Below are 16,777 nucleotides of genomic sequence, written 5' to 3'. Positions count from 1 at the left end.
CGTTATATTAGTTACAGGTGTACAACATAGTGAGTCCACTATTCTGCACATTCCTCAGTGCTCATCACGACAACCGCACTCCTTAATCCCCGTCACCTGTTTCCCCCAACCCCCAACCACCTCTCATGCCTGAGGAGCCATATCTGGAAAAGTGTTGCTATGGCCAATGTCAGAAATTACTGCCTGTGCTCTCTTCTAGGATTTTTATGGTTTCACGTCTCACATTAGGTCTGTAATCCATTTTGAATTTGTATTTTTGTGTGTGGTGTAAGAAGTCGTCCAGTTTCATTCTTTTCCATGTAGCTGTTCAGTTTTCCCAATACCATTTGTTGAAGAGACTGTCTTTTCCAGTGTGTATTCTTCCCTCCTTTGGTAAAGATTAATTGACCATATAATTGTGGGTTTATTTCTGGGTTCTGTGTTCTGTTCTATCGATCTGTGTGTCATTCGTGTGCCAGTACCGTCCTGTTTTGAGCACTGCAGCTTTGTAGAATGGCTTGAAATCTGGGATTGTGGATTGTGATACCTCGAGTTTTGTTCTTCTTTTTCATGATTGTTTTGGTTATTTGGGTTTTTGTTTTGTTTTTTGTTTTTTGGTGGTTCCATATACATTATTATTTGTTCTAGTTCTCTGAAAAATGCTGTTGGTAGTTTGAGAAAGATTGCATTAAATCTGTAGATTGCTTTGGGTAGGATGGACATTTTAACAGTATCTTTTCTTCCAGTCGATGAGCATGAAATAGCTTTCTGTTTGTGTCATCTTCAATATCTTTCATCAGTGTTGTATAGTTTTCAGAGTACAGGTCTTTCATCTTTTTGGTTAAGTTTATTCCTAGGCATTTTGTTCTTTTTGGTGCAATTGTAAATGTGATTGTTTTCCAAATTTCTCTTTCTCCTCCATTATTAGTGTATAGAAACATAATGGATTTCTGTATATTGATTTTGCAACCTTTCTGAATTCATTTATCAGTTCTGACAGTTTTTTTGGTAAAATCTTTAGGGTTTTGTATAAATAGTATTATATCGTCTGTAAATAGTGAAAGTTCTATTTCTTCTTTGCCAATTTTGATGCCTTTTATTTCTTTTTCTTGTCTGATTGCTGTGGCTGGGACTTCCAGTACTATGTCAAATAAAAGGGGTGAGAGTAGACATCCTTGTCTTATTCCTGATCTTATGGGAAAAGCTCTCAGTTTTTCACCATTGAGTATGATGTTAGCTGTGTGTTTTTCATACATGGCTTTTATTATGTTGAGGTATGTTCCCTCTAAACCTACTTTGCTAAGGGTTTTTATCATGTTTCATAAAATATTTAAAATTTTACTTTAGTTGTCTTTTACAAAATACAGAGGTTCAACAATCACTTACACCAACTCACTAGAGTTTTACTATCTTGAAAAGCTAGAGTGTTATATTGTAAAGGCTTTTGATTATCTCAAAAGAAATAACTATGGAAATACACACAAATATATTTGATAATTATAAAATAAATGTATGTTTTAATTTTATGTCATGGGAAATATTTTATTTTTTTGAAGATTTTATTTATTTATTTGTCTGAGAGGGGGAGAGAGAGAGAGAGAGGGAATGCAGCAAGCAGGGGGATGGGCAGAGGGAGAGGGAGAAGCAGACTCCCCGCTGAGCAAGGAACCTGATGCGGGACTTGATTCCAGAACCCTGGGATCACGACCCGAGGCGGAGGCACACACTTAACCGACTGAGCCACCCAGGTGTCCCAAATATTTTAAAGTAATACTCCATAATACTCCAGTTTAGTTTTTAAAAAATTTCTTGCTTTTTTAATTGAAATAATCCCATTATTATGCTTTTCTAAAGGTATCTGTGTGAAGTCTTCCTCCATTAATTGTTTAACCTGTGCAATTTTCTAAGAAAACTGTTTGTACCAAAAAATACTTTGAAAAGTGTTTAAACTTTTATTTCTGGGCTTTATTTCCATTCTTTTGCTTCTTGGTATAAAGAAAAATTCCTTTCAGATTTTCACTTGAGCACATATGGATACACTAGTGAGTGAAACCGGTATTTTTAATAAAAGGGGGAGTAGGCAAAAAGTTAAACTGTTTTAGCTCAGCAGCACTGGCACACAATGCTGCTTGGGATAATATGAATGAGGAACTTGTCTGGAATTGGCTCAGTAGGACTTTAAAACATCCTGCCTATATTGTGGAGTGGGGCAGAATGAGAGAGGGTAGCCGATAGGTACCAGTGAAAACAGGAGAAGGAAAAGAAGGGAGGAAAGTTAAAGGAAAAAATTACAGAGAAATGGGTGGGAAAGTGAGGGATGTGGGGACTCTTGCTCATTCGTTCATTCATTCATTCATTTTGCACACATTTTGTGCCCCGTGTATCATGCCCCTGACAATTTGCGGGGGGGGGTTGTGGGAGGGCAGAGGGAATGGGTAAGAGAGAATCCCAAGCAGACTCCCCACCCAGCATGGAGCCTATCGCAGGGCTCGACCTCATGACCCTGAGATCATGACCTGAGCTGAAATCACGAGTCAGACATTTAACCCACTGAGCTACCCGGATGCCCCAGGCCCCTGGCATTTTGAGCAGAGGCTCTCTTCTGAGGCCCAAGCCTGTCGTCCCATCCATTGGACTAATGGAAAAGAGTTTGAAACAAACAATGAGCCAGAGTGGAGAGCAAGAATGGACAGGAGATCTGGGCAGGGATATCAGCAGATTGGATGCTAAAGACGAGAGAGATGGAGATGACTTTCTCCTTACTCCTTGGCAGAGTTTGGAACCACACCCCATCTCTCCCCTTCCCCACCTACAGGATACCTGTGACTGACTCTGCTGTCTTCCCTGACCCTGTCCTAGACAGTGACCCCCTGGGGACACTGAGGACCACACCCACACGACCGTCCACCTCCCCGAAAACCTGTATTAGTGTCTTTCACGTAAGGAACCACCATCACTGCCCCCTGAGTATTTGACCCAGGGATCGTGTTTGGTGTCAAGCAAATGGGTAAATAATGAGCCGGGTGATAAATGCTCACGAGACGGGTAAGTCCGCTAGGTCCGAGGGGTCGGGGAGAGTTTCCGGGAGGAAGACACAGCCAAGCTGACACTTCCCCTTGTTAGCTCTTTTTTCTTTCTTTTAAAAAATTGTGTCAGAATAAACCTATTCTGGAAGAGCCTTTAATTTGCTTCCCAGTGGTGAAAAAAAAGTTTACATTTTGCTTTGATTCAAAAATTAACAGATTAGATCAGTTTGATCCAGTGTCATCGGTAGATTAATGTTGGTAAAGTCCTGGTTACACTTTAAAAATATGTGTTGAAGTTTCTATTCCCCGCCCCCCAGATTCATACCCATTTAAAAATGTGTAAAGTTTCTAAAAGAAAACACAGGATCCTTTGTCCCGCATTTCCACCATCCCTTTTGTGCATAAATATGTATAGGCAACATGCTGTTGTGACTTAATACGAAACACATGCCCCCAGAGCAATTTAACTGGTGTGTGTTTAAAATCTGCGTGTGTGTGTGTGTGTGTGTGTGTGTGTACACCGCCCTATTTCCTGATTCGAAACTGCAGTTTATCAGACTTCTAGAGGAAATGCCACATCACGATGGGTCGCACTAGATTTCCTAGAAGAGCTCTGCAGAGCAGTGGAGAAGTCTCAAAGGACCGAACGCTTTTTCGTACTTTACGTTCTTTCATGTAAGCCTGATTTAGAGACATTCGTTGTCGCTTGTTGTTTGTTTTTCCTTTACGGAAACTGTAACAGTAAGTCAGTATCCATCTGTGGTCCCTGGTTCATGTCAAGTCTGCGGTGGCCTCTTCTGCTTTCTTCTTGATGGACTTTGTTCTGTTTTGTCCTAAGCGTCTATCTCCAGCCCGGCTGCTGCCCTGCCCTCCAGGCACTCAGATTTGGTCTTGGCTGGGATGTCTAATAGGCCGTTTCAAATGTAACACGGCTGAAACAGAGCCCCTGGCCTTGCTCCCAGCTCCCTGCAACCAAACCTGCTCCTTTCCAGTCTTGCTTCTGTTAATGAATGGCAACATTATGGAGCCTGTTCAGGCCCAAGCTCAAACCCGATCCTTGACGCCCTCCATTTCCCTCGACGCCCTCCATTTCCCTCGACAGTCCATCAGTAAATCCCATTGGCAGCACCACTCACTTCTCCCCACTTTTGCCACCAACATCCAGGCCTCCAACCTCACCTGGGCTTCTTATTCCCTCTCCTAACCCACTTGCCTCTCTGTAGCCCATTCTCTACGCGACAGCCAGAGTGAGCCTTTCCAAACAGAAATCCGATCCATTCACGCCTTGGCTCAGAAGCAGCTCAGTGGCTTTCTGTCTCATTTAGAATACAATTTAGACATGGCTGTAAGCACCTGTACGATCTAACTACCACTCTGATCTCATATTTCACCCTTCCTCTTCTCCCTTACCCTGCTTTGCCCACACTAGCTTTTTGCTGTTGCTCTCTACCTAAGAATCTCTATACCTCAGGGCCTTTGCACCTGCTCTTTCTCCTGACACGAATGTGCGCCTTCCCTCCCCCCACTAGAATTTAAGCTTCATGAAGGCAGGAACTTTGCTCTATTCCTTCAGTGCTCATCCCAGCACCTACCTGAGACAGCGATGTGTGTCCAGGACCTAGATTTTCTGATTCAAAGTCTTTTTGTGATTCTGGATGGCCTTCCATAGATTTTGAGGTCCCTTGAGCACAGTGGTTGCATCTTTTATTCCTTTTGGCTCACTGCCCATAGGGGCTAGGACTGTGCTATGTAGTCAGCGAGGCCCTTCCATGTCCCTAGTAAGTGCCATGGCTGGACTGAATGACTTCCTTTACTCGTTGTGGTCCATCAACTCAGATCAGAGACTCTCTCAGCATGTCCTTCCTTCTTTGTGGGAATCAAAGACAGGCTGCTGTTCCTCACAGGTACACAGTGGCATTTGGAAACTGCAGGCAGTTCGAGGGGGGAAAAATCCAGCGTGGTAGGAGTCTAGTTCTCAATAAATAGATTATTTGTATTCTGAAACTTGAATCTGTCCTGGGACTGAGTAACTTTGGAGGGGAGGATCGGATTGAAATGCACAGGCCCTGTGCTGGTTTAAGCCTGAGATTTTGTACACGATGTCGCTCTTCCTGCACTTAACCCGATGTGCTTAAGGAAAGTGCGTCCCAGATACCTTCTTTGCAAATGAAAGAGCATCCCTGTTTGGCTGGGATCTCCCCAGAGCAACTACTAAAAGTATTAAAACTCCTACAGTTGATGTTGAACGTTTCTGTGCTCTTGCCTGCGAAGTTTCTTAGGCGACTCTGGTAATCCTGATTGTCTCCCCCTTGTTTCCACAGGTGATCTGCAATGCTTTCACCATCTGTAACGCGGAGATGCAGGAAGTTGGTGTTGGCCTGTATCCAAGGTATGGAAGAAACAGCTGTAACTCACCCCGCTCCCCGACCTTGTGGAAGGTGTCAGAAGGGCAAGTGCAGCAGCTGCTCCAAGAACAATACTCGAAACCTGATGATAAATTATAACAAAATGGAAAATGTTAAGTTTAAAGAAAAGAATTTTCTAAGCCTGTAGTCTGTGCTGCGGTCTGAGCAAAGAGGCAGACTCACACCTAAATTCTTGCTCTCGGGGACCTTGGGGTGAGAAGTTGGGGATCGTAGGTGCTAATACAACATGGTTATTACCTTGGGACACCTGGGTGGCTCAGTCGGTGAAGCGTCGGACGTCGGCTGAGGTCATGATCTCAGGGTCCTGGGATCGAGTCCTGTGGGATCGAGTCCCTGCTCAGTGGGGAGTCTGCTTCTCCCTCTCCCTCTCTCATGCTCTCTTCTCTCTCTCTCTAATAAATAAATAATCTAAAAAAAAATGGTTGTTCCCTCACCGCCGCCCTGATCTTATTCCCCAGCCTCCTGGGCAGAAGCACGGGAGCGTTTCACCAGACTCGCTGTGCTGCCCCTGTTGGGGTTATTTCGTCTGTCGGCTCACAGACTCCAAGCTCCATTGCTCCAGACTTTCAGGGTTTGGCCTTCTGAAGTGTTCTGTGCCACTGCCGCTGAGGTGACCCTCTTCCCCTGAGCGGCCAGGCTGTCCCTCCCCAAACGCCGCAGTCACTCCTCGGTCCGTTTTGTTTTCGTGCGGGGAAGGTGCAAATACAAATATGGTCCCGCTCATCGTTAGTTGTGAGCCTGAGAATTCAGCTGTTTTTCTTACTCTCACAAGTGTTGTAAATCACGGGTCTGTGGGTCCGGCCCGAGGAAGATGGGTCAGAGCGCAGGCTCGGAGTTCACGCCGCCTCCTTCCGATGCGGTCTCACCTTCTAGGTGCGCGTCCGGGGCGAGCCGTTTCCTTCCCCGTGGTCGCTCCTTCGTCTCTCAGAGAATCTCAGGAGAGTCTTATGATGCTTGAACTCGGGAAACCTGTGTAAGGGCTCAGACAGTGCTTTCTGCACAGTGAGTGTTCACTCACAGTTCTTCCGAGTATTATCCAGTATGCTGCCGCTTAAATTCATGCCCTTTCCCAGATGGTGGAAAGTCACCTTCGTGGTGACCACTGGGCTGGGGCCCCACACGCTCCAGGGTCTCATCAGCAAGGTGCCGTCGGCTTTCTGCGTAAGAGGGAGGACTCTCGTTATCCTTAAGGAGGGAGGGCCTGCAAGGGGGCCACACAGACCAGAGCTGTGTGAGAAAGACCAGTGGGGCCCTGGCTGCCATCTAAGGAGACAGCTGTCCCCCATGCTCACCCCCAGGAAGCACTCAGGAAAGGTGTTCGTTAACTCACTTCCCTAAGAAGCCTCCGCCTTGGAGAGCATTTCGCTTATGTGACGTGGGCTAGTGACCTTTCTGGGACTTCCCCTAGAGCCCTCAGTCCCTGGTGCCCTGTTCACCTTACCTGTCATTAACTGTAGATATTTGACTCTGTCTGGATTCTGTCTGATGAGTGACGCTACCCTCTTTTTCTCTTTCCTCCAGTATGTCTTTACTCAATCACAGCTGTGACCCCAATTGTTCCATTGTGTTCAATGGGCCCCACCTCTTGCTGCGAGCAGTCCGGGACATTGAGGCCGGAGAGGAGGTAAGCCACCTGCTTGTCCCCCCACCAGGCCTCCTTTTGCATCAGAGAGCCTCTCAGCTGTGCCTGAGGGACAGCATGTCCCGATCCTTCCACCACGGAGAAGAGCCATAATGCGTCCGCCCAGCGACCGATTTGCCCTTCAGTCCTTGTCTAGGATTACGGATGGACTGCTTTTGTAGACCACCGTTTCTCTGGGGATCCGCAGCTCCTCTTGTATGTGGGCAAGAGAGGGGTGTGATCATGTGACGGAGTGTCCGTGGGCAGGAGCACGGCCCAGATTGTGAATGGGGATCCCAAGGGCTTACTTACCCCAGGGCCCCCCCATTTTGCAGGTGACTCATGTGTAACTTCGTGGCAAGAAAGCAAATAAGATTTACTTGTTCACGTGGTCGTGGGGTCTTTGGAGACCTCTCGATGTCTCTGTGTGATTGGTTAGCAAAGATGTGAAGGGCAGAGAGGCCAGCAGTGACTTAGCCTTGACCCTTCAGGGTTGTAGCCTCCCACACCCGCCTCTTGGGAAGAAGAACCTTCTCCGAAGTGCCAGGTCTCACGAGGCAGCTGGATGAGCTGTCCCCGGGGCTGCTGATCCTCCAGAGTTTGCACACGAAACCACCCAGAGCGTGGGGTTATAGGTATTTACACTCTTTAGAACCTAGTTTCCTTCCACCTACCAATTTACTAAAGTGGATATTTATTGCAAGGAAAGCAGAGTATCATAAGCTTTTATTGCATTTATGTGGCACTCAGCCAATAAAACCTAAACTCGGGGGCACTGTATTTTACGTAGACAGGGATTTGGCTTCGGTCAGACCCCCTCCGATCTGATTTTCCACTGAATAAGCTGTCTCTTACACAGCCACTTAACTCTGTTTCCCACTTTTAGGACCCTGTGCTCAGTACACTGGGGTATCTGTCAACAAGATGGAGAATTACGGTTTCTGTTCTAGGCCCTCATGTGATTTCAAGGCAAGCAAGAAAGGGGGGCCCCGTCCGTTTGCAGCAGCATTAGCGCATGAGCTGAGGGCCGACTCCTCCTCAAAAATGATGTCCCTGCTTCTGGTAGGAGGGTGATTTACGAAGTTAAAAAAATCAATAACTGGAGAGGCAAACAAAATCAGAAACAGTCAGAATTTTCAGGAACAACAAAGAGATTTTCCTATGCCTTGTGTTCTGAGCTTGGCTTTTACCCATTATTTTCCTTGGTTGGTTTTCATGTAGTTGAAAAAAAGTCTTGTTTTTTGGTGCCGATTTCACTTTTCTTCACATCCTCTTCCTTCCATCGCTGGACCAACAAGCAAATCCTTCCTCTTGCTGGACACGAAATAACTGGGCTCGGCATCGGGCCCTGCAGACTCAGGTCCGTTATCACGTGATACTTACACAGCAGCTTCCCGACAAGCGGAGGCTCTCCCTCTAAGTCCTTTCATACCGTCTTGTTCGGAAGATAATTTTGTTTAGTCGAGGCGTGATTGACTTACGACATTCTGTATGTTTCTGGCGTGTCACACAGTGGTTCAGTGTTTGTGCCTATTGTCAAATGATCACCACAGTAGGTCCACTTAACATCCGGCACCAAACCTAGTTACAGAAATTTTTTCTCTTGTGGTAAGAACTTTGAAGATTTACTCTCTTAGTGACTTTCAAATATGCTTTGCGGCATTGTGAACTGTAGTTGCCGTGCTCTACCTTACACACCCAGGACTGGCTAACTTTATCATCGGAACTTTGTACCTTTTGACCTGCTTCACCCATTTTGCACCCCATTCCCCCCTCTGGCAATGACCGATCTGTTCTCTGTGGCTATGAGCTTGATTTTTTTTTTCCCCAGAAAATAAAAATTTCCCCACCCCATCGTGCATGTCTTGGTGAGTGACATTTTGTCTGCACAGTTGTCCCCTTCCCCCATTTTCCTCTGTTATTGTCACACACCTTTCCAGGTCCTTTCACACATCATCTCTTCTATAAACCTCTTCCCGATTCCCCAGATTAAAGGAAATATCTTTCACTTAGAGATCTCCTCTGGCTCTTCTGGGCCTTCTCTGTTCGGCCATTAAGCGTCATGAGGACTTAGGCCATTGTCTTACTTCCAAATCTCCTTTAGTACCCAGTACTTGGCCTTGCACCCAGGAGGCACTCGTGGCTCATTGTTGACTTGACTTCCATTCAAATGAGCTTCCAGAAAGACCAGGAGTGCTTGTCACCGAGGGAACTAACTGTTGGCATCCTGGATGGGTCAGCTGTTCGTTGTGTAGGACGCTTGTGTCCTGAATCTCTGCTCAGTTAATGCCTGCGGCGCCCCTCCCCCCACCCCAAACACCTGATATTCCCCCTGCACATTTCAAACTGACCCCTTGGGGCAGAGGTGGGGCAGAGGGAGAACCAGGAGAAATGACATTTTGAGATTAAGAGAGGTAGTTCCTTTTTCTTGTGCAAATATTTGCTGTAGTTCAACTGAGCAAAGAAGTAAATTTAGAAGTTTTTGGCAGTTTCATAGGATCAACTTTGCATCTTGACTTTATTGCTCATCGGGGAGCCCCCAGTTCTAGCATGTGCTCCCTGGGATGTGAGTCCCGGAATATAGGCTCCCCGAGGGAAGACTGCAGAGTGCTTCTTATAGAGAAGGTCCTTACTCTGTGTCTGTTGAGGGAGTGAATAAGGCTTGCTACAGGCAGAGCCAGAGGTGAAATAGAATGTTAGAGCCGTTTTTAAAACTACCACTAATTCTCAGGTGTGTCCCACGGGACCCAGAAAGAAAGTAACACGAAAGCCAGCCGTTGCCAGTTTGAGCTGAGAACATTTTGGGCCTCAGTTCAGGAGAGCTGGGAATTTGTGTGGATTTCACAGTAGAAGTCACCATGGACATTTCCTGCCCTTTGTTTCTCTGCACATGAAGCCACCCCTTGGACCACTTTCAGACCCTTCCCTTCAAAGCAGCTCCGTCTCTAACACTTTGCTGCTTCAGGATTTCCCCTGCGATGCTGTTGTTGGGTCTGTTGGTTTGGTTTGGTTTTGCTTTGGGGTTTTTGTCTCCTCATCTAGTATAGAGAGGTTTATAGTAAGGTTTGAGGCACGGCCCCCGTGGGCCACCCTCGTGGGAATTCCTGGTCAGAAGAGGTTGTAGCTGTTAGGAATAACGGCCCTGGCTGCCAGCAGCCTCTGGAGCCAGACAACTGGAAGACATGTGATTTGCATAAACTGAGCATGTCCGTATCCATCATAGTTTTAATTTAAATTGTCATGGCATTAAAACAGTCTGTTTCTTCTCTCAGCCCTCTTTACTTATGTGCTAAGTCATTTGACAAATTCACTGCCTACTTATTAGGTGTCATGCTGTGGGGTGGGCACTGGGAATACAAAGATGAGTAAGACCCAGCCTTACCCTCAGGAGCTCAAGGTGTAAATGAGGAAACTGACAAAGGGCAGAAAACAGTAACAGAATATGGAAGGTACGATAGTATAAAGTACACAGGGCTTTATAGACGGTCAGATCAGGGGCACCCAAGTGGTGGTGGGGGCAGGGGTGGGGGAGCGGGTAAGAAAGCCTTCCAGAGAAGTGATTTAGACTCTTGAAGGAGCCACAGAATTCAGGTTGGCTGAGACAGGGGAAGGTGTTCTAGACAAAGACACAGAGACAAGGGACAGAATGGGGAGTTCAAGGAAGCGTTCTTATCAGGAGACTGAAGACTTTGAATGTGACCAGCCGATGAGGGGATATGCAGACGTGATTGTAGGAACCCATGGGGGCCTTAGTAAGGAACTCCTAACAGTGTCTGGTCTATAGGACACTTAGTAGGTACTCATGAAGCGCTTGGGGACAGGCAGTGGGGCCCCACTGAAGCAGAGGAACTGTGTGATCAGATTTTCCATGTGTAAGCAAGGTTGGGCCAGTGAGGGTCAGGCTGATGCAGTAACCCAAGCAAGAGGTGGCAATGGCACCCTGAAGTCAGGAGGCATTCAGGTGGCGGCTCACGGTGGGTGATCTGAAGAATAGAATGTTTAGAAGCTAGAAATAGCAGGGTTTGCTAATGACCAAGTACAAGGGTGTGACAACGAGAAGAGAAAGACTAACACTCAGGTGTGATTTTAAAAAGAAGTGAGATTTGCAGTCTTGTTTTCAGTTCAGAGCCAGTATCTGCAGAAAAATTTATAATTGTGACAGTGTGATTCCAGAAATGAAAACCAAGTCTAATTTTAATTTGGCCTCCTTACCCACTCTGTTGTACATAATGAAAAGATGGGCTTCTTGGAAAAGGGGTTCCTTTGCCTTGAAATTTTCAAGTAAGCAATATATCCAACATCCAGCAAATATCTTTTATGATATTACTCTAATGTTGTAAGTGATTTACCACATTTCCCGTAAAAGCTGCTCTGAAATGGCAAAGCAATGGTCAGTGGCATTAATATGTTAATGCGAGTTTGTTCTATGCCATTAAAGCATCCGTTGATTAGTGGCAGAGTTTCACGTGTACGTTCCTGCTACGTGAGCCCTACGTGCAGTGAGCAGATTGTTCCTGAAAAGTGGTGAACCAGTGAGTCTTCAGGAAAGGTTTTTTATCTTTGGCTGATAAAATGATTTCACTGTCATTGCCCATTAGTAACCTATGGTGCTCCCCCCCCCCCGAAAATATGAATAAAAACATGTTGCCATTGAGACCTTCAGTTTTGACCCGGTGTATTTTGTGAACTTGGATGTGAGAAGCCACCAAAAAGCTTCATGTAGGGAAATGATGTGATCAGATTGGGGTTTTAGGAAGATCTCTGAGAGTAGTTTCGAAGACGAGAGCTAGACCACAGGCCGTAGGGAGGCCCGTTAGAAAGCTATAGCCCAGTCCAGGTCGCGGTCACAGGCAGTTACAGGGGAGTGACGGAGGCTGTCAGGGTCTATTTAGTGGGGTTAAATGGAATAACTAGTCTGTTGCCCATTCACTGCCTGGCGTGATCACTCATGAGTTTTCGCCCTTGTAATTAAGTCTTGGGGTAGCCAAACTTCCTTCTCTGGCCCTGGATTTGTTGGCTTCACACCGGGCACATCGTGCTCCCCAGTAACTACTGCCAGTTGATCTGATCTGATGGCAGGGTCTGATGACTAAGAGCCATTGGGCTGGATTAGGAAGGAGAGTCCCAGAGCCAACCCAAGAGGGAGCATGGAGTTCAGTTCATTGTACCATCACATCATGTAAGAAACACAGGGCCCTCGAGCCTGGTGAGACCAGATGAATGCATATGCTGCCCCAGACTTACTGACGGGCGGTTTCAAAAGCGTGCTTCGAAATTGGTTATTCAGAATTTGGAACGTAGTGTTGTCTGTAAGCAAGAGGAACGTGCCTGTATCAGGCATCTCCCAGGCAGCCCTGGCTTCAGATCACAAAGCAAAAAAAGGACTTAGAGACTTAAATCCGAAGGAGCCCAGTTGTCATTGAACACTGCGTCATGCGAGCTTACGCATTTTAGGGTTGATGTCAGCGCAGCCCCTCAAGAAGCCAGCGTCCATTCAGCCCCCAGAAGGATGAGAAGCAGCCGTCTTATAAAAAGATTATCCGGCTCAAATCAAGGGATGTGGGTGCAAATCCCGGGCCTTTGCTGATTTTCACTGTCTCGTTCTGCCTCGCTCCGTGAGTGCCTGGCTCGTAGAAGATGTTCAGTAACACCGTTGTTTACACTTGTTGAGGCCACGTACTCTTAACTTCTGTGTTTCAGAGCAGCGCGATGTAGTTGCCTAACGCAGGAAGGGTCTAGAGAGAGCCACCCAGCCAGACCGGGATGGCCATGGGGGGTGGGACAGCTCTGGCTGGCTGACCAGGCCCCTTTTCCACTGAGGCCCGCCCAAAGTTATGTTTTCTGTCAAAGAGGATGGCCTTCTCTGCCCTGCCATGCTTTCCAGATCGCGCTTTATAGACATGGGATGCTTTCTTTGAAGTCTAAGAAAAAACACCCGGGAATTTTTCCTTTAGGGAGCTTTTGTCACCTCCTGCTGTGGATGGTCCTGCCTCTTCCTGTCCTGCAGCGCCTCCACTTCCAGCCCCCCCAAACACCCCCTGGATTACTTTCTACATGTAAAAGCAAATACAGAAGTATTGAACACAGTATGTGACAAGTGGACATCTGTTACCGAGAAGAGAAAAGTAGAAAAGTGTGAGGGGACAAGGGGCCCCAGTCAGCGTGGGGGTCAGTTTGTTTATTTTAAGCAGGGGGTTCAGGTTGGACCTCAGTGAGGAAGCGGGACTGACTGAAACCTAGCACAGGTGAGGGGGTCCTGTTGTGGATTCTGGGGGCAGCAAAAGGGAAATAGCCAATGTGGTCGTCGGGTGTGGGGGTGTGGGGTGCATGGGGACAGAAGGAGTGAGGGCTGGTGGGGAGGTGGTGCTTAGAGAGGGAACTGGGCTGGTTGTTGTTGTTGTTATTATTATTATTATTATTAGTCCTTATCCATTGCTGACTAGTATTTTTGTAAAATTTCATGAAAATAAATTACTAGAAAAATGAAATTTTAAAAATATAGGAGCTAAAAGCCCAATGTTTTATTAGAGTCACATAAAGTTTCTTACCAGATTCCTGTAGAAGTTTCTACACGTTCCTTTGCATTTGTTTCCTGACATTACCAGGGACTGGTGACACAGGCCCTGGAACTGCGCACTGAGTTGTGCTGTGGGATCCCTTGTCAGGACTTGGTCCGTAAGCAAAAGGGGGGCTGTTGGAGCATTTTGAGCACAGGGAAGAGCTGATCTGTCTTACAATCTGTCTTAGGTTTGAAGAGAATCACTGAGAATCACCGGCTAGAGGGCGGAGTGCAGGGGGGTCGGGGGAAGCAGGAAGACAGGCTGTGAGACTTGCTCGCTTTGTGGGCAAGAGAGGAAGGCGACTCAGACGAGGACGGTCACATTGGGAGAGGTAGAAAGTGGGTGATTCTGGATATATTTTTAAGGTTGAGCACACAGAATTTCCTGGTGGATTGGGTGAGAGTGTGAAAGGGAGGGAGAAGTCAAGGATGACTTTGAGGTTTCTGCTTGAAGGACATGGAAGATACATTGCTGTCCGCTGAGACTGGGATGGCTTCAGCGGGGCTGGAACAGACTGGGAGGGATCAGAAGCGCCATCCTGTATATGCTGAATTGGCCTTTCAGTGCACGTAGGTCTGGTCGAGTGGGGGATGTGCGAACATCACAATGTTACCTAAAGACCTGTGACTCCAGGTGGAACTTGACGGCGACAGGGAACCCTCACCTTTCACCATCCGAGACAAGATAATTACTGTTTGAAAGGGCCCAAGAAAGCCAGCTTCAGAGCTTCCATCTAGGATCACATTCTGACATTCGTTCTCCCTACTTGGAAATTATTCCTTTTTTTTTTTTCTTTAAATCGACCTAGTCACAAGTAAAATAGTCTCCTAACTTCAAAGCCACCAAATTTGGTTGACCTCAATTCCATGAGGCTGCAGGACTGATTAGGATTTAAGAGCACCTGGGTGCGTCGTCTGCCGCCCCTCTGGGGGCCGGAATCTGCCTGGCCTCTGACTGCGAGCGGTTATGGCTTTTACTACCCAACCCTAGTCTTACCCCACGCACGCCAGCTCTTAACGTTCTCTTGTCTGGTGAATAAAAGGCGAGGCGTAAAAGTGTATAGAGGTCAGGAGTCCAAGTCTTTAAAATAAGTATATAATGTACGGCCCACCACACAACAAAGACCGGAAGGTAATGCATTAACATTTTACATGTGATTATTTGCGTGGAGAGACTGTAAGTAGTATCTTTCCTTTTTGCGCTTTTTGGTGTGTCACAGAAACGTGTTTTGCTTAAATACTCAGCAATGATAGTAAGCATGTGTTAAAGACGATAAGCACTGCAGCCCCGTAACCCTCTCCTCTGTGCCCCCCACCCCCCAGCTCACCATCTGCTACCTGGATATGCTGATGACCAGTGAGGAGCGCCGGAAGCAGCTGAGGGACCAGTACTGTTTCGAATGTGACTGTTTCCGATGCCAAACCCAAGACAAGGTATGTGGGGTGGAAGCAGCTTGGAGCATCTCCCAGGCACGATGCCTGTGACCTCTGAGCGGACCCTGCTTTTCTTTCATTAATCCACAAGGAAATGCCTCTCAGTGCAGTGTGGGAGACTTAGTTAGATAGAAACAGTGCAGCACGAGGCCTGTGTGCTATCTCCGTGAACTTGTATCACCCAAGAGGCAGTGAGAGGTTTAATCTCAGGTAGGGATCCCACGGAGCAGTGATTCTAGGGGCAATATAGGCATTAAACGTGTAATGAAAGGGACATTGAAGGCCGGGGCACTGCTCGAGACTTCAGCAGGAGGCTTAGGTTGCATGATGGCTGTTCAGCAAATGTACCGCGTCATTCCTAGTTTTTTAATTCCTTGCAATTTGTTCTGTAAGGCTTTTTGCTGTAACACTTACAGCAGAGAGAGATCACTTATCTCTAGCAACTTGAAGTCTCTGAGAAAGGAAGAAGAGCCCAAGTCAATGCCATGAAGACAATGAATGAACTTAGGTTCAGGAAAAAAAGGAGAATGAATGAACTTTTCTCCTGTTATTCGTGTGCTTTCCTCACGTTGAACCTGTTGACTTTGGCCTTGCGCACAGTCGAGGCATCTGAGTCAATCTTACTTTTGCAGAGTGTTTAGCATTTGTGGGAATTCTTTTGTAATCACTATGTCATTTAACTCAATAATTGTGAATTTGGAACTGCAACTCAGAAAGGTCCAGAGGTGTGCTTGTGGGTGAGGGTGAAGAAAATGTGGCAGAACCAAGGCTCACACTTAGATCTTGTGACTGAATCGCGTGCTCCTTCCGCTCCACCCTAGAGCCGCCTGCAGTCTCTGGCACTGGCTCCGGCGGAGGGAGGCTGCCGTTGTCACTGCAGGAGCTCAGGCGCCTTGTGCTCATTCTAACAAGGCAGGAATCCGTGAACACGATTAGTTTTTAATGAAAAAGAAAGAAAGGCGCTAAATGGGAAAAGTCGGATCCACCGCTAATATCTGCCCAAGATTCAGTCCACTTGAGCGTTAACCTTTTGCGACAGCCACGAGTGCCAGAATTACAGGGGATCCCCTGGGATTTCTCCCTAGACTGTCGTCTGCAATGGCAAGAAGCAGCGGTCTTCCTGCCAGCCTCCTTGAAGGGGAGGTCTTGGATTTAGTGCCTCTTACACGCCATCTGTATTGTAGAACCACAAAAGATTTCTTGGATAGGTGCTTGTATTTTATTAAAATCGGGGTCATGTTCACTTTTGGGTTTTTTGATATAGTTGAAATCAGGGTAGAATTATCTATTAGGGAAAGACTGAGCCTCAAATAACAGGTAACCCAACTAAAATGGTCCCAGGATAACTGGCGCCCTCAACCCTCCGTTAGTGCGTCCTAGCTCTAGACGCGAAGAAGAAGGGTGATAAAAGGCAAGAACAAAGGGCAGAGCTCGTAGGGATTTCCACCTACACGTGATTGTTCAGAGCTCTGTCGTATGACCCCTGTTAGCTGTAAAAGAGGGGAGGAAACTACATTTTAGGTTTTCAGCCTTTAAACTAGAGGAAGACAAGGGAGAGGAAGGCTGTGAATGGCTTTTGCGTAGCTGATCGACAGTGTCCACCATGTTCATTGAGACCATTTTCTTTCCTCTTTTGAGCTAAAAATTTAATATTGTATTAGGGTTCTCTAGAGAAAGAGCACAACAGGGTGTGTGTGTGTGTGTGTGTGTGTGTGTGTGTGTGTGTGTGTGT

General features: G+C 46.7%; 1 protein-coding gene across 1 annotated transcript in view; it reads left to right on the top strand.

Moving 5' to 3' along the window:
- The window catches only part of SMYD3 (SET and MYND domain containing 3), a 686,329-nt gene that overhangs the window by 536,078 nt on the left and 133,474 nt on the right, over positions 1 to 16,777 (top strand). The window contains exons 6-8 of the mRNA XM_040636090.1: positions 5,327 to 5,394; positions 6,953 to 7,055; positions 14,935 to 15,045. Coding sequence (XP_040492024.1) covers positions 5,327 to 5,394; positions 6,953 to 7,055; positions 14,935 to 15,045 — 282 coding nt within the window. The remainder of the gene's footprint in view (positions 1 to 5,326; positions 5,395 to 6,952; positions 7,056 to 14,934; positions 15,046 to 16,777) is intronic.

This window comes from Ursus maritimus, unplaced genomic scaffold (assembly GCF_017311325.1).
Source record: "Ursus maritimus isolate PB19 unplaced genomic scaffold, ASM1731132v1 scaffold_2, whole genome shotgun sequence".
NCBI classification, from domain to species: domain Eukaryota; kingdom Metazoa; phylum Chordata; class Mammalia; order Carnivora; family Ursidae; genus Ursus; species Ursus maritimus.
Note: the sequence above shows the minus strand (reverse complement) of the source record. Positions and strands in the feature narration are given on the sequence as shown.